We start from the raw sequence: 23051 nt of genomic DNA on the forward strand, positions 1-23051 counted from the left end.
TTGCCCCGCTTTTTCTGAGATATCTGATGATGACAATGAACTCGATTCTGGATAAAAAGAAAATGTTCAGGATTATTTATTTCATTATTTTCAGAAACAAATGGTCAGTCACATTCAAAGAATTTCAATTTCTTGCATGTGACAAACGTGACTGTATATTTGATGACAACTGCAACTCAGAATGTACAAGAAAGAAACAGAAATTGTGGAATGCCTTTTGGTTTCAGTCAAATGCAGCTCAGTAGCATTACTTACATTTATACAGGCTGCTTAAAGCCAACGTCATATCTGCATCTCTTAACAGTCATTAGTAGCTCTGAAGTCACTTACATACGTCTGCACTCAGAGACATATTCAGAGCTGCCTTTCCGATTAAGAACAAGACTTAAAAACACAAAAGGGAATGGAGGAAAAAAACACAAAGTACATCCGACAGGCCTTCATAAGCCACATCATCATACATACAGACAAGAGCTCTTCATATCATATCAGTGACCCACATCTAGCACTTTAACAATAAAACAATACAAAAGGCAGCACAAACATGTTTCACTGCTGTCTGTTAACAGCTGATATAAAGAATCAAACATTGAGTGAAAAACATCAGTCAATTTCTGTTGGCTCAATGAAAGACCTCTGCCTTTGTGAAATGCCCATTAGACATTATACTTTTAGTAAGTGTAGATATCATACTTAGTCGTGAAATATGCAAACTGTCAGCAAGTAACAGATATTCAAGTAAGACATAAAGGCACCTTCCACAAATAGAGTACAAACTGTGTCTTGAAACTCGTAAAAAAAAAAAAAAAAACATTTTTAAGCTGATTGTGTAAGGCTTTTAACCTTCAGAAAATGTTTATTATGAACCCAGGAATGTCAAACTAAATATTATAGAGGTTTTTTTTTTAAAACACATTCCATTTTTTGCATGAGGTTTTGCAAAACATGTCTATATAGAGATTAACAGCCCAGAATTTATGTTTTTTCTTGCAATAAATATTAATGAAAAAAAAAAAAAATCTCTCTATGTATATATAATTTGGGTAAAAAGTGTCCAAATAATGTTTGGAGATTACTCTTTACAAGCAACATCTCTTTACAAGCTTTGTTCATCTAGTGCTTAAAAAAAAGGATAAAGAGGAGGGACACCAAACTGTACCCTATTCATGGAAAGTCCCATAACTCAAATTGAAATACAGAAAGCTCTGATGAAACAAAACAGAGAACGTTGTCTGCATTCTTCTGTACAAGTTCATTAAGACATCGCTAATTTACCTATACAATCATATTTGCATTGTGAAAAAGATTAAAATAAGATATTTGAAGATTTGTGGACCTTTGCAAAGCTAGTATGTGAATGCAGATAAATGCAGACACTGCAATGTGCATTAATAAATATGTGTCAGTATTTGTATGGATATTAAATCACATTCTTATTCACGATTAAACTAAAATAAATGATCTCCTTCATAAGTAGATTTCTCTTTTTTAGATATATTTTTGAGCTTATTTCTCATTAAAAGATGACACTTACTGTACAAGTGTGTGTCTCCGTTTCTTCTACACAAAACAAAACATTTTCTTTATCAGGATTTCTGTCTTGTTTTCTAGTAAAAATCGACATTTCCTTAAATTTTGCTTAAAGAGTTTAATATAACTGTATAATATAATAAGACTTTAACAATACATGTCTTGAAAAACGATTATTGTCCTCCATTGGCAAATTGATTTTTTTTCTTGTTTAAAGCATAAATCGTACTAAACTTTGTACGAATTCTACTTTATTTATTAAAAACATTAATTGCAAATGGAGAAAAAGGACTGAGTAAATAAACCTTGTTAGCGATTTTCTTTTTAAATGGAAAACAAGACAAAAGCCCTCTCATTTGTTTCAGACTGTGTAGAAGGAAGCATCAGACTTTCTCCTGTGCCATTTGTGATGCTGAACACAGTGACGTGAATTCTTTCCTACAGTTGAAATGAAATGAGTGCACGATGAAATGAATATTGGTTACTGAACCCAGAGGTAAGACTTGAAGTTTGGTCAGCTGGTGGACTTGAGTGAGTGTCCACTGAAATGAATCAACATGAAAATGACACTTAAGTCAGACAGACATTCATTTCTCTGGGGTGGACAAATACACATTCAGTCCATCATGAGAAAGTGCTAATCCTGGTGGCTCTCCAGAAATGAAAAACTGTCAGCTCCTTCACTCCCGTGTCTGTTTTTCCTTGAGTATTTCAGCTGGAGTAGATCTCCAACTTCACTGATGGCATTTAAAGCCTGAGAGAGTCAAGAAGAGGCACTGGGGTTATTAATGCTGAGTAATCGCTAAATGATAACAGGATGTTTATTTTTGGAGAGAAGTTATGTAGCCTACTCTGGTTGACTGTGAGGTGAGTCAGAGATTCATAGATGAATAACTGAAGTGTAGGAACACTTATTTCTGGTCTCAACCGCTTCATTTGTTTTGATATCATTAGCGGTGATGTTAAATAGGGACAGATCTTACATAAAAGCACCTATGAGAGCTAATAGGTAAAGTTTAGAAACGCAAAGCCGCAAGTAAACTACTTTGTTCTTTTACGTTTTCTTCTTATCTTTATCGAATACATTAATAGATTTATTGGTGAAGCTCTTACTTATGTTCATGTGATACTCACTTTGTCAAGCATCTCTCTGGTGTGGGCAGCAGAAACACAAAACCGTGCTCGGGACTCAATGATGGGTGTGGCGGGGAACCCAACCACCACCGTCCCAATGTTCCTCTTCAGCATCTCTCGCCCAAATGCTCTGAACAACAGTATGCAAAATAAATTAACGAGTCTGCAAAATCAGAGTCAAGTAGAATTTGTCTTTAATCCATATCCTCCAGCTAGCATATCACCAAACACAATAGCCATGATTCAGTCAAACAACACGTGAGACTGACCCGATTTTAGCTGGCATGTAGAGCATCAAGGGTACAACAGGGGAGTCATTGTTCCCATAGATGATAAAGCCCATCTCATGTAATTTCCTGCGAAAGTAGGTTGTGTTTTCTGACAGCTGACGGAGTCTTTCCTGACCTGCATGAAAGAGAATATTCATATCACTGTCATCCCTGCAAACCAGCTTCTGACACTTTCTAAGACACGGTGTCCTTGATTGTTATTCATTAGTGGTGCTTGCTTGGAGTAACTATATTACTCATCCTGCGAGTAGGTTTCGGTCTGTAACTCATCATGACATGATTCATATCTCTAATTGTGTGGCTTGTTAAGAGAGAGGCGTGCTGTTCAGAAATACTGAACCTGCACAGCGACACACACACACACACACACACTCTGAACACTACACACACACACACACACACACACACAGAGCTACGCCCTGATGACTTCTGCACAGGCAAGTCTTATCCATGACCCAATGGTCCAACCCAGTGTTTAACATGCATGTTAAAGCCCAAAGCAGGTTTTTTTTCCCTTGTCGTGTCATTCATACGTTCTTCATATCCAACAACAGGAACGACGAAAAGCTCAATTGCAAACATCTTCCCAAGTTCCATGCCAGCACATGGCAAATGAAAATCGGGAGGCCGTTTTATCTGAAGCCAAAGGAATTCACATCCACTTTGAACAGTGCAGAATGATCCTTTGGGGAGAGGTAGAGATATACTCTCCAGTATTAGTTTTCACTTGTTTGACATTCCTTTCATAGTGAGGGGCTCCTGGGAAGGCAAAGCTTTCTCACAATATTCAGTATTGAGAATATCGTTAAAGACTTGAGGAGAAAACAGCTATGAGGAAATGCAAGTTAGTCTGGTGCTTTACAAATTAAGCTTAAACTGAAATTAAACTACTTTTTTTTTTAATTTAGCAGAAACAAAATTTCGTCTTGTTATAAAACCAAAATGGCACAACTGCTCTAAACAGTATTCAACATGCATTTCAATAGCATATGTCTTGAGTGATTTTCCACTAGGGTATACGGTCCCTGAGATGTACACTGTAAGTCATCATGAAATCAAAATGATAATTCAATAGCTGTTCCTCTCTAGTTCTTCTTATTTTATGAAATGCTGAAGTTTATTGTAGATATATTGACATGCATGTATCTTTCATCAAAAACGTTAATGTGCTCGGCCCCTTGCAACAACATCTCTTCTCTGATGAGAGATGGGTAATAAAAGTTACAATTACATTTTCAGGCGCTGCCCTTCAGAAATCTGTCCCTCAGACGTAATCCAGAGTGGCTTATTAATCCGTTCCTTAAATTATTTCTCTATTAATTGAAAGACTATTGATAATGACGGTCTACTGTTTTTCTTTTCAGAGCCGCTTTACAACAGAATTGAATTCTGTTTGAATCATTGATTATTTTTTTCCAATCTGTATTGTAATAAAGTGCTATATAAATAAATAAAGGTGAATAAAGTATAAATAGTTTTTCACGTTTAAGAAGCTGATTTACTCACTTTAAAACACAATTAAAATTGCTGTTTTGTGCCGACTTTAATAGTTGTTCTCTGTGGTTGCTGTGCAGTGATATGAGGAACAGGTTTGCCACGTCTAATGTTACTATATTGTGCATGTACTAGGAAGATCCTCTAGGGTTGCACATTAAATGCCAAAGGTGCTTAAATCATTCTCTGTGCAGAAGAAATCTGCTCAAAACATTTGTTCAGTGTGAGCTCACTGACGGAGTACACTTTCATGACTAAGTGAAACAAAGTAACCAACAAAGTGTATACATGATGTAAATAAGACCGTTATAATGCAGTGTAGTTATCTGCTTTGATTATAACAGTTTTTCATAAGAGTGCAAGACTCAGTGAGCTTGTGCTGAACAGCTATTGAGTGCTATTTGCTTGCTATCTGCATATAAATCAGTTCACAATTTGAATAAAAGTAGTTTTTTTCATGCTGCTAAGAAAACCAATTGAGCTTAGTCAGGGTAATACCATTTTTAGGTAGCAGACATAGTCTCTTTGATTCAAACTAATACATTATCCGTATTCGAGTTCCCTGGGAATTGAACCCATGACTTCAGTGTTGCTCGTGCTGGGTTCAAAAGTTAAGCTACAGAAATCAGCTGAAGGTGAGAGGTTTCTTCAAGATTCAATGCCAGAATTATAACATCAGGCGTCTCCTATACATTTGAGAACCCAACAGTGAAAGAGTTTACCAAGTCTATAAGGTCCGTCAGCATCCATTATCCCAACAGAGAGAAACATTCAGCCTTGTTTCTCTCACGCTAAAGCCTCACAAGGGCTCGAAGAGCTTCCAGATGCGGTGTGTGGGTGTGTTTTGGGTATAGATGTGGTTTTCCAAACGAACGCCCTGCTAAATCAATCAGGGGTGAAGCGGAGTTTGCCGCCTCAAAGTGTCAGCGGAGATGGAGTTAGCATGTGTAACCAATCGCTGAGTCATCCAGTTTACTTTTCCTAAACAAACTCAAAAAGATAGTGTTTCTGCTGATATTTAACACTTTTCAGCAGTAGAAATATTCTTGTGTCCACTGATGCAAATACTTACAGCTAATAGCTAAACAAGCCCGATGTCTGACTCCCCTGCATTTCGAAATGGATTAGAGTTGTGTAATGTATTCTATAACTTCATCTTTTCTTTCGAATTAACTACTCTCATGGCAGAGCAGATTATTTCTAGTTTTCTGAATAAAAACATGTTTAATAGCACAGACATGGGAAGGTTTCTCCTTCTACAGAAGTTTGTTAACATCACAGTAACACTGGTGTGCACTTGCAATGCGCTGCCAAAGCATTTTCATCTGAATTTGCAAACATGCGAGGAGAATATTTCAGACTACAAAAGAGCTCAATAGTTCTCAACTGATTAGAGTGTTTTAATCAGGTCAAAGTCTTGTGTAATATACATAAAAACACACAAGAAAGCACACAGGGGAGCAGCAGGGAAGTCAAAGTACAGGTTACATTATGCAACGACGTTTGTTATATTATAAATAACCACTGGGCTTCATTTCATAACAGTATTCCTTTAGTTGATGCTGCCATCTTGTGGCTCTTTTTTACATCACAAGATTTGTTTACAAATATTACAATATTGCCACTTTATTAGGTATTACAGTACAAATAGTAGTTGTGATGGATGTCACACACAGATTATTCCACTTAAGTAATCTTTATTAGAACTGATGCAGATTAAAATTCTCAACTCACCTAATGTGGTGCCATCCTCTCCCATAATGCACTTCATGGAAGTGATAATCTGCTGGATGATGGGTGGGGACATTGAGGTAGCATAAACTGCACTGTGAGAATGTAAGCGGAGGTAATCAATCAGCTCCTACAGAGAGAAAACTAAAAGTTAATTATTACACAAGAACTGCTACTTAAGCCAAAAGTAAACTGCAATTCTAAATTACAATCATATATGTTATATGTAACTGAAAAGCACATTTTTTGCAAGAGTCACTTTGTCTCATTATTAAACATTGGAATTGGGGGAGAGGGAGCTGGAAATGACAGGCTGCAGTCCAGACTCGAACCAGCATGTGTATGTATGTGTAGTAATTTAATTTGATATGCCATTGACAGCAACATTGTCCACAAACCTTCTTTCCTCCGATGTATCCTCCAGCAGCACCAAAGCTCTTGGTGAAAGTGCCCATCATGATGTCAACATCAGACGGATCCTGGCCAAAGTAGTCCACCACACCTCTGCCTCGAGGTCCTAGTGCCCCGATACTGTGGGCCTCATCCAGGTACAGGTAAGCTTTATATTTCTTCTTTAGGGCAATGACCTCAGGAAGTCGCACTATTGAGCCTTCCATACTAAAAAAGAAAAATGCAGGTATACTATTAATGCATTTCCATAGAGGCATAGATATTTCAATATGTTAAAGTAAAGGAGTACCTCTAATTGATAACCAGGAAGTAACAGTTTGATATTTTTATTTACATTTTTTTATAAAATAATAGTGCTGTCAAACGATTAATTGCACTAAAATCGCATCCAAAAGAAAGGTTTTTGTTTACATAATGTGTGTGTTTGTGCTGTGTGTGTGTGTGTGTGTGTGTGTGTGTGTGTATATATATATATATATATATATATATATATATATATATATATATATATATAAACAAACACGTAGTTTATATTTTGAAAATTTTATCATGTATTTATATTCATATAATTTATACTATATATTCATAGTTAATATATAAACAACATATTTATCTTAAATTTTATATATATATATATATATATATATATATATATATATACACACACATATATTATACAAACAAAACTTTTATTTTAGAGGTGATTAATCTCTCTCTCTCTCTCTCTCTCTCTCTCTGTATAGGCCTATATTTCTACTTTCATTTCTTATCCTCCTCTGCATTAAAATGAATGTGCATGTGGTAAATATATACGATATCATCATTATTGCTCTCCTCTTTCTGCCTTGAAATAAAGAATGAAATGACCTCCAAACCAGAAAACAGTATGCAAATCAGCCACCCTTTGCATATGCTTTGCACAAAACATGAGGTTTCAGCTCAAATATGAAAAAAAAAAAAAACAAGTTGGATACATAATGAAAAAGCTAGAAAAAGATTTCTGCTATACCTGTAAATTCCTTCAACGAGGATGAGGATCTTCTTCCAGGGCCGGTGGGTTCTAGGTTGGCCGTGAACGATTGCATCCCGGAGTAACTTCTCCAGACTTTCCATATCTGAGAGTAATGGTTGGAAAGTAGAATTTATGAATATACATCTTTACGTATTACTGCGGATGCTGTTCTTAGCGAGAAGGTTGACATTTTTTTTATTGCATGTTTTTGTCTGAGGTTCACTTTGAATTTTTTGTGGCCAAATGCCTATTCAGGTACATTAATCACATAAATATTAGTTTATTCTACAAATAAACGTGTTCAGTAATAGAGTTTTTATTGTCTGGCCACCCACTGGGAACTCATTTGAGTCCGTAAGCTTCTATATTAAACATCAAATATGACCTGGCTGTGATTGTTTTGCACAGCATTTTTATTTTCCATGTGGGCAAAAAATAACATGAACTTACTGTTGTGTTTGAATACACGGATGGTAGAGCCAGAGAGACGTGCACCCAGAACCAGAGATGCATGATTGAGCTCATCACTTAAGATCAGACAGCCCTAAGAGAAACACAAGCATATGATGCAAAAAAAGCATAGAAAATAATACTAAACCTGTTGGCTAAAGAGTTCATACATAAATGTAAGGAGACTTTGCAGAGTTGTAGGTGATACACACAATCAATAAGAGAACAAGGTTTTACATATTTAATCATATCATTATTTCTCATGGTGTTTAGGAAAAAGGGTATTTGTACTTTCTCATGACCATGACAATGTGTTTGTGTGTTTGGGTTTCTAACAAGGAATTTCAAATAAAAAAGGGTTTGTTACAAGGAATTTTAAACTATGTTTTCAAATAAAGCTTTTTCAAATTTTCATTGAAATTCCCTTACATTTAGAAACCACTTCTTGAATTAATCCCGGTACAGAACAGAATATTCTTATATATACAGTCCAGACCAAAAGTTTGGTCATGACTGGTCAGTTTTTATGACTATGAAAATTGTAGAGTCACATTGAAGGCATCAAGGCTATTTGAGCAAGAAGGAGAGTGATGAGGTGCTGCGCCAGATGACCTGCCTCCACAGTCACCGGACCTGAACCCAATCGAGATGGTTTAGGGGTGAGCTGGACTGCAGGCACAAGGCAAAAGGGCCAACAAGTGCTAAGCATCTCTTGGGGAACTCCTTCAAGACTTATGGAAGACCATTTCAGGTGACTACCTCTTGAAGCTCATCAAGAGAATGCCAAGATTGTGCAAAGCAGTAATCAAAGCAAAAGGTGGCTACTTTGAAGAACCTAGAATATGACATATTTTCAGTTGTTTCACACTTTTTTGTTATGTATATAATTCCACATGTGTTAATTCATAGTTTTGATGCCTTCAGTGTGAATCTACAATTGTCATAGTCATGAAAATAAAGAAAACTCTTTGAATGAGAAGGTGTGTCCAAACTTTTGGTCTGAACTGTATATGTAAGTAAAAAAAATGTATTATAATTTTTTAAGATGCAAAATACTATTTTCTGTTTTGAACTTTAACATAGCATCTTTAGGTTATAATTACATTAAAAATTCAAATCCAATGTTATGTTATTAAAAAGGTTATTCATTTTTCCACTAAAATGCAATTAATCCATGACCCTTTTTTTCCCTCAAAACGCAATAAATCGTTATTCTTCATATTGAACCCGAAGAAAATACACAAAATAGTAAGTTGATCCACATATGACAGCCTCTGAACTTGGTCAATAATAACCTTACATACAGGCACAGGACTTTCATCCGGCACTGGACTTTTCATCTTTCATCATACTTTCATCAGTCATCGCTTCCAAAATGAATTCAACCGGTCATCGTGTTAATGCTGTAAATTAATTACAGCAATAAAATAAAATTCCATCATGAACAAGAACATGAACAACAATATCACATTAGACCACAGAAATTCCAAAATGGCGTTTCCCTTACATTCAACTTCCAAATGAGCATTCATCTTTGCCATGTTACATTCATTTAGTTGACTAGTGCTATCTGCTGTTTTTTTTTTTTTTTTTAAATAAATGGCATTAATAAAAACACTAACACTGCAACCATGACCTAATAACTCTGCAATTATCGCATTTTGCGTAAAATATAAAATTTATTTTTCAATACTAACCAGATACAATATTGATTTTGGTGTAAGCATATATACACATATATATATATATATATATATATATATATATATATATATATATATATATATATATATATACACACACAAGTATAAAAAAGGCGTTCATTATTGTGGGCAGCCATTTATGCTGCCTTGCTCAAGGGCACCTCAGTCGTGCTATTGAGGGTGGAGAAGGCACTGTACATTAACTGCCTTCACTTACAATTCCTGCCGGCCCGAGACTCAAACTCACTACCTATGATTATGAGTCCGGATCTCTAACCATTAGGCCGAGACTTCCCTTCATAACTACTGATCCCCAATGTTCTTCCCCACCCTACCTAGCTCTGACGAAACATTTCTCAGCATTCCATTTGACCTAAAGTTTGTTCATAGTAAAATCCTTACTTTTCCTGTGAGCGCAGGAATATTCATGGAATTTGTAGCAAAGCCCATTCCAAAGGCCATGGATGACTCAACCCCTAAAAACCTGGCCACCAGAATCTCTAGCTCCTCATGCTTGTCAAGATTTCCTGCAAGAGAGAACAAATATCTTAACAATAGATTTCTATAAAACTAGAACTGGTTCCTTCTTTTTGAGTAAACGTCAGACTCCAGGGACACAATGATAAAGGTTAGATAAGAACTAAGAGTTTGTCATAGTGCTGCACATTTCTTTTCCACCATAAAACAAATCCTCATCCGGTGGGATGAATTACTTAACAAGAACTGAATATATGAATAAGTGTTCTAAGTTTCAGTGAGAGGGTGGAAAATCATAATGACAAGATCATTATAAGAGGACCAAGTATATGATACTTTAAAAATCTACTAAAACCTACATAAAAAAAAAGTGTCTTATCATTATTTGACCCCTTTTATATCACAGAAGTGGCTGTAAAGCATGAGAGAGTGAGTATTTATTACCTATCTCTTGCCTGGTGCTGCTAACCCCCACGCCGTATTTCACCGTGCACTCAGAGGCAGCATCAGCGCATGTGCCGGTATTCTCAGCAAAGCCCAGGTAGTTATATGAGCCCATATTAATAACATCCTTCAGAACATTCCCTGTGTGTCTGCAGGAAAATATAAAGAAAAAACATGGAATAAATTAAACATATGCAACCCTGGGTAAACTTGGGTAAATTAAGCCTTTACATGAGTTCGTTATATTGTTTATTTTTAACAGTGATCACCTATATTCATAACCTTCAGTATGAAAAATGAGGATAGGCTAAATCATTTGTCTTGATTGGTTTGTAAATTTAATGGTGGGACCCCCTTAACTGGATGGTGTATTCTGATTGGTGGAATAAGATCCATGTAGCGCCGTTGCGTTACGGGCGTCCCGAGTTCGAGTCCCACCCCCCGCTCTCTCATCCACTTCGCTTCCTGTCGACCTTCTGAACTATCTAAATAAAAGGCATAAAAAAAAGGATCCTTTTTAAGAAGAACCATTGAATGACCGGAGGAGAAGACTCAAGCTTCATTTGATCCGCGATTGTTACAGTAGCTGCATTTACATGGAACCTACTTATCCAATGATAATAAGAATAGAAGCATAATTAGAATAAAGAAAGTCACATGTAATCATGTCAATCGGACTGAATTGGACGGATCCGATTCAGATTTTCGATCGGATTGTAAGGGGTGGTTTATTCCTTTGATAATCCGAGGGAGAAGACATAAACACTTGATTGTATTGAAAACCGAAAACTGAAAGAACTGCGCATGTGCAGTGATGTAAAAATAGCGCAGTGATTTATGACGCGCGGAACAAGCTGTTCTTTCTGGTGAATATACCCTGCGTCCCAGTGTTCATACTATCCATCCTAAATAGTATGCAAGATTACAATAAGTGTGTCCCAACGCAAAGTATGTTGAAAAGAGTATGCCAAAAGTCCCCAGACAGTCTACTATTTCAGGTCAAATCTTGATGCACACGCTAATGGCTAATATTACCCACAATCCAGTGCGCTTTGACGAAAGATTCAGTTGAGAACTACAAACAGTATAGGTAAAGAAAGATGCAACGATTTTTCAATGAACAAATCTCTACAAATTAGTTTGGTTATCAGTCAAAACAGACATCTTCTGGCGGGATCTGGTGTGTCGGCACAAAGTGACACTCACTCAAAGGTCCAGTTATAGTCAGGTGTCACCCGCTCCACAAGGTCCATCTTGGCTCCAGGGACGCTGCATATGGGCCTGTTCCAGTTGTCTCTGATCCTCATGTACAGATTCCTGGTGTAGAAGTTCTCAAAGTCCTGGTACAGTGGAACAAAATCCTGGGAACAGAGCATCAAAAGCGAAAACGAAACACTACATTTTAATTATTTGTGACAATAACATGACTAATGATGCAAACACAAATGTGTTTTCCATTGAAGAACTGGCCCTCTGACTGAGCCTGTTGTTTTCTCTCTCCATTTCTTGCTACTAATTGCCTTTGGCTTGCTTAGTTGGGGTTTAAAAGACACTTAGACTGCACTGACACCATCAGATTTGAGTACAAAACTTAAACTGACTTAAACTGGATGATAGATGGTACAATCAGCATCTGAAGAACTGCTTTTAAAATGACTTATTTATTTAATGAATTTTGTGACTTTTGACTCATAACTGATTAATTTTGCAACATAACTGGAACTGAATAATAACATTTATACTACGGGTCCATTGAATGCTTGAATCTGATTGGCTGACGAACATATTCTGAGGTGTGCAATTATTTTCAGGGAAACCCACGGCAGATCTCTTGACTGGATTACAGTTCCACATCACTTTGCACAGTTAACTTTAATAACGTCATGCAGTTTGCACATAAAGGTGTTTTCAGCACTGCCCTCACGATTCTATCAGTTAGCCTATATACTGTAGTGTAGCAACTTAAAAGCGACACATGACATTTCTCACTAGCGAGGAGACAGCGCTGTTTAGAGACACACAGAGGTAGCCTAATTCACACAAGCTCTCTCTATCTCTCTTTCTAATAACTTCATTAATAACTTCATTAGAATGCTATCAATGGCTCAAGCCTCTATTACCATATTTAAAATTATGGTTTGGGACTAGCAAAAGTGGCATTGGATGAGATGCATGATTGGATTACATGTAAACATCTGATATGCAAAACATTACCCAGGCAAGCACCACAGATATGTTAACCTTACCTTCTGTTCTTCTCGCTCTCTGGCCAGATGACACTTCTCAAACTTCCAGTCCCTCAGGAAATCTCGCAGATAGCCAAAAATGGTAAGGATGCCGTAGCCCATGTAGGTAAAGACGGCAACCAGCAGCGGCGTCTCCTCAAACGACTCCACAAATGGCTTTTTATAAAGCGAAGTGCATGAAGCATGATGGTTCTGTGGGGGAAAAGATGAATATGCAGTGAATTTACATTGAAAAATGTGTTTCTTAACACTACAAAATGCACCAAATTAAACATCAACAGCATAAAAAAACATTAAATTTAATTTTATTTATTTATTTAGCAGGAGCTTTTATCCAAAGCGACATATAGTGCATTCAGGCTACCAATTTTTACTTATCATGTGTTCCCGGGGAATCAAACCCCCAACCTTGCGTTTGATAAGGCAAAGCTCTACCAATTGAGCTACACGAACACTAATGTACTACATTAATGTACAACCTAGTCTGATTTAAAACAAATAAAATAAAATAAAATAAAAACAGATTATAGTCGATTTAGTTTGTCCACACTAGATTAAAGACAAATCATTTCATGATAGGTGCAGCACTGAAAGAATACACAGAGATACCAGAATAATGTTGAACTTTAGGGATGGACTCTTTTAAGTTGGGCTAGAAAGCAACGATCTAACAACACCCTGAATGCTGTCACCCATACTCACATCCTCAATGGAAACTTTACAACTATAGTTGGGACTGAAACAGCTAACAGCTTCAAACATGAGGTAACAGATACCATATATGATCAGAAGAGCAAAACTCCATTAATCACTCTTTCCACGAACAAGTACCAGAGTTAGTCCTTACACTTCTTAACCTCAGCATGTGATCAAACTCATGTTTCTCTGAACTGCATCCCCTCTAAAACCTGCCCTTCCTGTCAGGAATGGATTGGTCCCACTGTTTCCAGATCCCCCAATCAGCCTTCTTACGTAAAGCTCAGTTAGGTCAGGGTTAACGGTTTGTGTCAGTGCTGAGTGAGAAAGCATTTGCGGGAAAACTTGGATTGCTAAATACAGGAAAGCCTTATATTTGTTCAGTTTCTAAAGTCAGTCAGTAAACGTTGCTTCCTGAAACAAGGCAGACAAACCTTCTTTTAATAAGGATTGGAAATGTTACCTCAAACTACAGAAACTGTTTACAGTAGACCTGGATGGGATATTTTCATGATGATGATGATTCATTACACATCCCTATGTCTATATACTTTCTCAGAAATGGGCTTGAGAGATGAATCCTTTTCTTTATAACATTAGAAACACCAAAACTACAAGTAATCCGGTCATTTCTGATTTGGGCCACTTCCATAAGTATCTAACATTGGCCACATTGATTAAAAGTGCGTACAGCCTAAATAAATAAATAAGGTGATTATGTGGTAATTATATTTACTGATCACAGATCATTTGACCCGATTCACAGAAAATAATCTTATTAGCTTTTTAAATCAAATTAAATGTCATTTATGCATTTAGCAGACGCTTTTATCCAAAGCGACTTACAGTGCATTCAGACTATCAATTTTTACCTATCATGTGTTCCCAGGGAATCGAACCCCCAACCTTTCGCTTGATAATGCAATGCTCTACATGAATAATTTCAATAATAAACATACTGGCGAAATCTACTTTGCATGCCTCGCTTGTTATGTTTACTGTAAGCTTTAAAAAAAAAACAATACTGCACAGCTGACCAATGGGTCCATTTTGATGATAAGGACATAGTACAAGAAAAACTAGCTTGACAACACGCTCATATTCTTGGAAAGGTTTATTCTCCCATGGAGCTCAGAAGTGCACTTTGGAAACATCCTCAGGTTGCAAAGAACAAAGCCTTGCTCTCCAGTTACATGACAGAATACTACACTGTTATTTTCCACGCTTGTGTCAATACAAACGTAGACAACCAAACATTAACAGCGAACAATTCATTTGATCCCATAACCATTCATCTCAACGCAATGGGCTGCTGATGCTTTCCATTGTTGAGCATTAAAAGTGGGCATTATATAATAACCTCAACTTTTGTTATTAAGTCATGAACAAACATTATGCAATGTTTAACATATCAGTAATTATTTACATATGAATATTAAAATAATGGAAGCTCTAAAGTTTCAGTATATGTGCAACTACTTGACTGCACATTAACTAATTACTTGTTTTATAGTTCTGGATTCTGACCCAGTCAACAAAGAACTGTAACTGTGGTAAAATTCACAATAAAGTATCAGCTATGACATGAAACAGCAGTTCACCATATGTGCACAACACCCATAGAAAACAAACACTAACTTCAGTTTGCAGGCCAGGGACGGTTTCTTTTAGCAGGATGACTCTAACCGAATTTGCTTGAAAATTAACAAGTCTGAATTTTTGAATGAATATCAGGCACTTTAATGAGGAGGCCATGGGCTTATTGCCACAAGGAATATATTTAAAATATATTTAACTATAAAGGTTGAGTCAAAAGTCCAATTTGACAAATGTTCTAGTGGTTCTGTTGCAGTGGTGTTAAATGTTGCATCTTCAATTAGCATCATTCTGTGACTCATAATCTGATGAACTAAAATTGCAATATCATCATATCATTCTTATTTTACCATTATAATTTGATTGCTGCGGAGATAAATAAAAAACAAACAAACATAGGATTAACTGAAAAACAAACAAACAAACAAAAAGTAAATGGGGCATTTTTTAATAAATAATGTCATTATTTAAATTAAGTGAATGACATTAAATAGCATTTCGTACATTTAGAATATAGGTGGAAGATGCTATATATAACGGTTACATGTTTGAACACATAAAACTTCACAGAGAACAGACCCAGCCTCGCCCTCTCTACACACGAATACAAACTAAATAAACTCTCCTTTCCTAAATCCTAAACTCGGAACCGCAATATAAACCCATAATGAAACGTCTCCATTCTCATTTAACTCAAAGTAACAGCATAAACCGCTCCGGTGTGTACACTGTGCGTGTTTCAGTGTGTGTGTGTGTGTGTGTGTGTGTGTAGCGCAGGAGGCGGACTCACTTTCTCCGACGGGCGGCGGTTTCTCTTCTGTTGGAACAAGCAGTGGTTCTTCACGAAGCCATTTCCGCATACTTTCTTGTCTTGCTTCGTTCGGTGTAAGGCATCTCCGTTTATAATCTTACTAGTGGAGTTTTGCGTCATGGCAGGCCGGCGATGTGTGCTGGGTCTCTGGCTTCACTTGTGTAATCTGATTTTCCCGTATCCACAAAAACCGTCGAATGACAAAACTACGCCCACTCCAAGATTACAGGAAGGCCCCGCCTTCCACACGAACTCACAGCCAATGAGCTGCGTCGCGCGGGAGTGGCTTAAAAATAAATATTCATCGCAAACTGACGTCATTGACCTATAGTAACCCAGGGTGTAAACTACCTAACCTTCTGTCTGTACGTCACAGAAATTACGCTTTTTATAATTGGATGCTAGATAAACCCTAGAGAGTAATGGAAACTTTGACTTACATGTTAACTATCTACCTTAATGTAAACATTTGTGAGATCTGTTTTTATGAATAATTTTTCCCTTGACAATCACAAAATTAGAGCATGTGCTAAATACAAATATAGCCTAAGAAAATAAGAGTTTCAGAGTTTCACACTACACACTTTTTTCTTTCTTTCTTTCTTTCTTTCTTTCTTTCTTTCTTTCTTTCTTTCTTTTTTTACAAATAAGGTACACAATTTAAAAGTTAAAAATAGCTGAGAGTTGAAAATAGTTGAAAGTTGTATTTTTATTTAAACAACAACAACAAAAGCCTACTTTTCTGTTCTTTCATTGATAGAAAGGCCTTAGCATTGGGAAAACGATTCTAAGGAGATAAAACGTCGGACTCGGAATGGATAACTGCTCGTCGAGTGCACCCAGTGGCGTAGTTTGTAGGATGTGTGGGAGATAACCAACCGTAATCATCACAACTAGCATATACAACCCCTCCCCTCATTTTTATACCATGGTTAATGAAAACCAAGAACAAGGCTAATGATTAATTGTAGCGAAAGGTGAACATTATCATAGAAAGGCAAATAAACTAAAAGACTGAAAAAAGAGAAAACAAAATCTTGCACCGGCACTAACATATATTATTTTTAAGATAGCCTACTCAATTTATCACATTTAATTGTAGCTTATTTATTGGTAAATGTTGTCTAACTTGTTGTAAAATATATAATAGATAGCCTAATCGGAATTTAAAATAGATAACCAGTGAATAGATTTTTCCAATAGACTTAAATTATAGCTGTTGCATGTTTTATATATATATATATATATATAATGTGACGAGTCAGCTGCCTCCTCCCTGATTATCACCGGCACCCCGTCCTAAATCGCCGCCCTTCACCAGGCTCCCGACTGGAGTGGGTGTGTGAGAGGAGGGGCGCTGGACGAGTCAGGGCTGGCGGCGTGTGATGGGGCACACCTGAAGGAAGGGGAGCCTCATTACCGCCGCTGTTTAAAAGCCCAACGCGCCTCTCCTCAGGAGACCGGTCTCTTCCCCGTGCATGCACACTGGTGTCCTCGTGGGTCCAGGAAGGGTGCGTTGAGGGACTCCCGCGCCACCAAGACGTGAGCTGCCGGACCCGCGATCCGGATGGGAACCGCACCCGTATACACGGCCGACGGGCCAGGATGCCGGGCCGTCCATCCCCTACCAGCGCCGCGGCCAACGAGAGAGACGCGGCCGCTAGGAGAAGCCGCCGCCCCTCGCGCCCCGGACCAAGGAGGGGAGCGCGTGCGGCCGCCGGACTCCGCCCCTTACCTGGACCCTTCCTTGATGAACACTGCCCGACCTACACAAATCCCGCAGCACGACGAGGACACCAGATTCCCTGTTATTTTGGACACTTTCCCCCTTTGGCCACTTTTATCCCCTTTGTTTTATGATTTCTGTTAATAAAAGCCTCTCCGAGGCCTGACGCCACGCCCACTGTGTCTGTCTTGTGCTCCTCCCGTGACACTGGTGGAGAATGCGGGCAGGCGGAGCCTAGACAGCGCAGTTGGGAAACATCTGGTGACGTCACTCCCTCTCGTTTGCAAACGTTCCTGAGAACCCGGACTGGGACGGAGGAAAACTGGGGACAGCCTCCCAGCCACAAAAAGGGTAAGTGACTTTTCTGTTATTGTCATTTTACCCTGTGGTTGGTTGAGGCTGTCACTAAAACCCGGTTTCTCTGTCCCTGTTCCGGTGCGTTGCGAGAGGGAGGACCGCCCGGAGAGGAATCCCCGCCCACTCTGACCGTAAGGAGCCTGGTTGAGGATAGTAGCACTCCCGTGTGGGCGGCGCCCTGATGACGGGGATGTCGCTTGGGAGGGGGAATGTGACGAGTCAGCTGCCTCCTCCCTGATTGTCACCGGCACCCCGTCCTAAATCGCCGCCCTTCACCAGGCTCCCGACTGGAGTGGGTGTGAGAGAGGAGGGGCGCTGGATGAGTCAGGGCTGGCGGCGTGTGATGGGGCACACCTGAAGGGAATGGAGCCTCATCACCGCCGCTGTTTAAAAGCCCAACGCGCCTCTCCTCAGGAGACCGGTCTCTTCCCCGTGCATGCACACTGGTGTCCTCGTGGGTCCAGGAAGGGTGCGTTGAGGGACTCCCGCGCCACCAAGACGTGAGCTGCCGGACCCGCGATCCGGATGGGAACCGCACCCGTATACACGGCCGACGGGCCAGGATGCCGGGCCGTCCATCCCCTACCAGCGCCGCGGCCAACGAGAGAGATGCGGCCGCTAGAGGAAGCCGCCGCCCCTCGCGCCCCGGACCAAGGAGGGGAGCGCGTGCGGCCGCCGGACTCCGCCCCTTACCTGGACCCTTCCTTGATGAACACTGCCCGACCTACACAAATCCCGCAGCACGACGAGGACACCAGATTCCCTGTTATTTTGGACACTTTCCCCCTTTTGGCCACTTTTATTCCCTTTGTTTTATGATTTCTGTTAATAAAAGCCTCTCTGAGGCCTGACGCCACGCCCACTGTGTCTGTCTTGTGCTCCTCCCGTGACTATATATATATATATATATATATATATATATATATATATATATATATATATATATATATATATATATATATATATATATATTATAATGAATAACAATTAAGATTAGGTACAATGGTACACTTTTAATTAAGAGCAAGTACAAGTCAGAATCGAGAGCCATGTGTTAAACAGTGATGGAAAAGCCTGCCATTAAGATATTCCAAGAGATGGCATAGATTAAATCATTAAGAGCCTGATGAACTGTTGGAGTTATAAATAAACAACATCGATATTATAAAATGGTAAGTTAGATTTTCCCATGGCATGCTGAATTGAGAACATGAAAACATTCTGTCAAGCTTATAAGTGCCTAAATAATATACATTATATATCCTATGTAGGCTAAACAAGTCATTTTAAATTGGCTATTAAGCTATTACTTGATTGCAGTTATGTTATCAAACAACTTTGCTTGTGTGGATGATTTTACAAAAATAAACACATAGCAAGCAAACAAACCAATAAATGAAGCTTATGAGTGAACATAACCCAGGACTCCACTAAAACATTTCACACTTCAATGCTCACAATGTTCAAACCAAAACTATGTCACTGCAAACACATGATCATAATTTATATTCATTTAATAAGACCTGTTTTATTTTGGAGTGGGTTGCCTCATATGGGGGAAATATTGAATATTGAATATTACTGTTACCTTGTTAAGTCTGATGTAACACATCACAGTTTCTGGGTTCAAATGCTCTATTAGTTGAACAAGAACTGTAGACTGTAGTGTGCACGGTGATATTTTGAAAGCTTAGCTTAAATGAGTGTTATGAGCAAATAGTGCTCAAGTGTTGGTTAGGGAGCCTAATGGTTAGAGAGTCAGACTTTTATCCCAAAGATTGTGGGTTCAAGTCTTGTACCGGCAGGGATTGTCGGTGGGGGGTTTTTGAATGTACAGCACTCTCTCCCACCTTTAATACCACGACTGAGGTGCCCTTGAGCAAGGCGCTGCTGTGATTAAAAAACAAATAAATAACAAATGGCTGCCCACTTCTCTGAGTGAGTGTTCACTGCTGTGTGTGCACTTAGGATGAGATAAATGCAAAGCACTAACTCTGAGTATGGCGTCATAAATGTCTGTTTGCAGATTGAAAATTTCTACAGTGGCTTCTGCAAGGAAAACTATTTCATAATCCGTCATCCAGTATAATCTAAAATGACTTCATGCTGTAATTCTGCCATGGGGGCGGAGCTGACTGTCATATAAATTGGCCCGGAGCTCCATTTCATCAGAATCTTCTCCTTCAGCGACAAGACCATCTCTTCGCTGACTCTGTGATGCAACAAGAAGCCAAAGCAAAAAGCACAGCCTACTCTTCTGCCGGCGAACCCAGCCACTGCAGTGGAAGGAGTTTCCCCTGTAGCCATCCGGCTGAATTAAAAGAACAATTTCTCAAAGCCTGTCGTTTCAAATGTAGCTTGTGCCCTCTGCAAAAAGCAGTGGAAGAGCGGAACCATCTTCTCAGGCTCGAGTGATGTGGTCTACGGCCCAGGGCCCCCGTGCTTCACTCTCCCCCTCAGTGCCCCTCGTCAGATGCAACTGGCTTGGTTTCCTTCGGCGTTTCTGAGGAAGAGGTGGTTTTTGATGACTCCATGTCCTTGATGGCATTTGAAAATGATGAGTGGTCATGTTCCGGCAAAGAGCCTGAAGCTGCCCCTCCATCTCAGTCTAAGTTGCCCAGCATAGACTCAGAGCTGATTTGTGTTCTCATGTGCCCTGTGGAGGAACTTTGCCTTGAGTGGTTGGCCCCAGAAGAGCCCGTCTTCGGACTCCTTGATGAATGGTTCCTGAAAGGACAAAGTCATCCTTCCTCCTGTCAGCGTCCAGCTCCTCTCATGCCTGCGGTGCATGACAAGCTCAGCAAAACATGGCAGGCTCCGTATACAGCGCGTGTTAACCCCTTGACTGCTGCAGCATACGCTGTCTGTGCTTCAAGTGTTTCAGGCCAAACTTCTCCGGGACATGGACAAGTCTGGTAAGGATCAAGGGGCCTTCTTGAAACTGCATACGCTGACAGATCTGGCCCTGCGTGCCACCAAGACGATGGTGCTGGCTGCGTAATTGGCCGTGCTTTAGTTGCACTCAAATCGATGGCTGTTGCTTATGAGGTTATGTGAGTAACTGGAGAGTTAGCATGGCCCTTTTAGCCCCTACTGATAAAGGCCAAAGAGTTAGCACTCTTTAGCTTGTCATTAGCTTTTTCATTCGAACCTATCGCTGTTTTCTTTTCTCCTCTCCTCTCTATCGCTCCAGTTTTTCACAAGTTCATCAAACAACTTTGGTAAGAATATTTCATCAAGCACGGTGATTAATGGCTTCTCCTGCTATTGTTATTTGCACCTCTTGCCACATGTACAGTTTATCTGTCTCTGTCGCAGATGAGGGATTCACATGTGATAAATGCAGGGAAATAGTTAGGCTGACAGAGAAGATTTCAGAATTAGAGACACGCATCCAAACTTTAATTGAGGACAGTAAGAATGTTAGGGCTCTAGATACGGCTTTGGATGCGTCTAGCTCAGGGATTCCTGTACATTGTTTGGTTCCGGCAACAGAGCCCCTTGCAGCAGGGCAACTGGGTGACAGTGAGGCAGTGTAGTCGTGGTTCAAAACACCGCTCTTCTTATCCGATCAAAATATTAAACAGGTTCTCCCCACTCAGTGATGCACCCACTAAGAAACCTGATGAAAGTGCTCTAGTTATTGGTGATTCTATTGTATGGAACGTGAATATAGAGACACCAGCCACCATAGTCAAATGTTTACCGGGAGCCAGAGCGCCTGACATCTTGGCAAATTTAAAAGTGCTTGCTAATGCTAAACATAAATACAGTAAGATTGTTATTCATGCCGGCGCTAATGATGTTCGACTTCGCCAGTCGGAGATCACTAAAAATAACATTAAAGAGGTGTGTGAACTTGCAAGCATGATGTCAGACACTGTAATATACTCTGGTCCCCTCCCTGTTTACGGTGATGAGATGCATAGCAGATTGTCATCACTCAATGGCTGGATGTCTAAGTGGTGCCCACAGAATAACATAGGTTTCATAGACAATTGGACAAGCTTTTGGGGCAGACCTGACCAGTTGAAAAGAGATGGTCTTCATCCCTCCTGGGGTGGCGCCACTCTTCTCTCTAGAAATATGGCAAATAGTCTTAGTGTTTATACTTGACTAACTGGGGCCCAGGTCAGGAAGCAGACAGACCGGCTAAACCGACCGTCTGCTAGCTGCCTCACGTCAAAGAGGTCAGCTAATTCTCAGCACGTAGAGACTCTTTCACCTAGATATCACGCTATAGAGACTTTGTCTGTTCTCTGAACTAGAAAATACATGAAACGTCCAAACCAAGTTAAGATGAACAATTTAATTGAGGTTCAACAAAAAAAAAAAAAAAAAAAAAAAAAAAAAAAGATGCAATATGGATAAACAAATGATAAAGCTTGGCTTATTGAATATCAGATCCCTTTCTACGAATTTTTTGTTGTTGTAAATAATATGATCACTAATCATAATATAGATGTGCTCTGTTTGACAGAAACCTGGCTAAAACCTGATGATTACATTATTTAAAATGAGTCCACCCCCCAAGATTACTGTTATAAACATGAGCCGTGTCTAAAAGGCAAAGGGGGAGGTGTTGCTTCAATTTATAACAATGTTTTCAGGATTTCTCTTTATTAAAGAGTTTGGTGATTTTACATCTGAGTGAGTTCTGGCTGCAGATAAAGTTTTAATAGTTGGTGATTTTAATATCCATGTTGAATGAAAAAGATGCATTGGGATCAGCATTTATAGACATTCTGAACTCTATTGGGGTTAGACAACACGTTTCAGGACCTACTCATTGTCGAAATCATACTCTAGATTTAATACTGTCACATGGAATTGTTGTTGATAGTGTTGAAATTATGCAGCCAATTTATGATATCTCAGATCATTATTTAGTTTTGTGCAAACTTAATATAGCCAAAATTGTAAATTCTACTTCTTGTTACAAG

The 23051-nt window shown here is 39.1% G+C and overlaps 1 protein-coding gene across 1 annotated transcript; it reads right to left on the reverse strand.

Annotated features, from left to right (window-relative positions):
* Positions 1 to 60: 60 nt before the first annotated feature.
* LOC127983799 (serine palmitoyltransferase 2) lies at positions 61 to 16227 on the reverse strand. Its single transcript, XM_052586138.1, has 12 exons — positions 16005 to 16227; positions 12923 to 13114; positions 11883 to 12037; positions 10677 to 10825; positions 10158 to 10282; positions 8053 to 8146; positions 7600 to 7705; positions 6578 to 6797; positions 6183 to 6309; positions 2934 to 3069; positions 2665 to 2794; positions 61 to 2284 (listed from the first exon to the last, which is right to left on the reverse strand). Exons 1-12 carry the CDS (start codon positions 16143 to 16145, stop codon positions 2168 to 2170), a joined length of 1692 nt encoding a protein of 563 aa, XP_052442098.1. The 5' UTR covers positions 16146 to 16227; the 3' UTR covers positions 61 to 2167.
* Positions 16228 to 23051: the final 6824 nt, after the last annotated feature.

Source organism: Carassius gibelio, chromosome B20 (genome assembly GCF_023724105.1).
Source record: "Carassius gibelio isolate Cgi1373 ecotype wild population from Czech Republic chromosome B20, carGib1.2-hapl.c, whole genome shotgun sequence".
Classification (NCBI taxonomy): Eukaryota; Metazoa; Chordata; class Actinopteri; order Cypriniformes; family Cyprinidae; genus Carassius; species Carassius gibelio.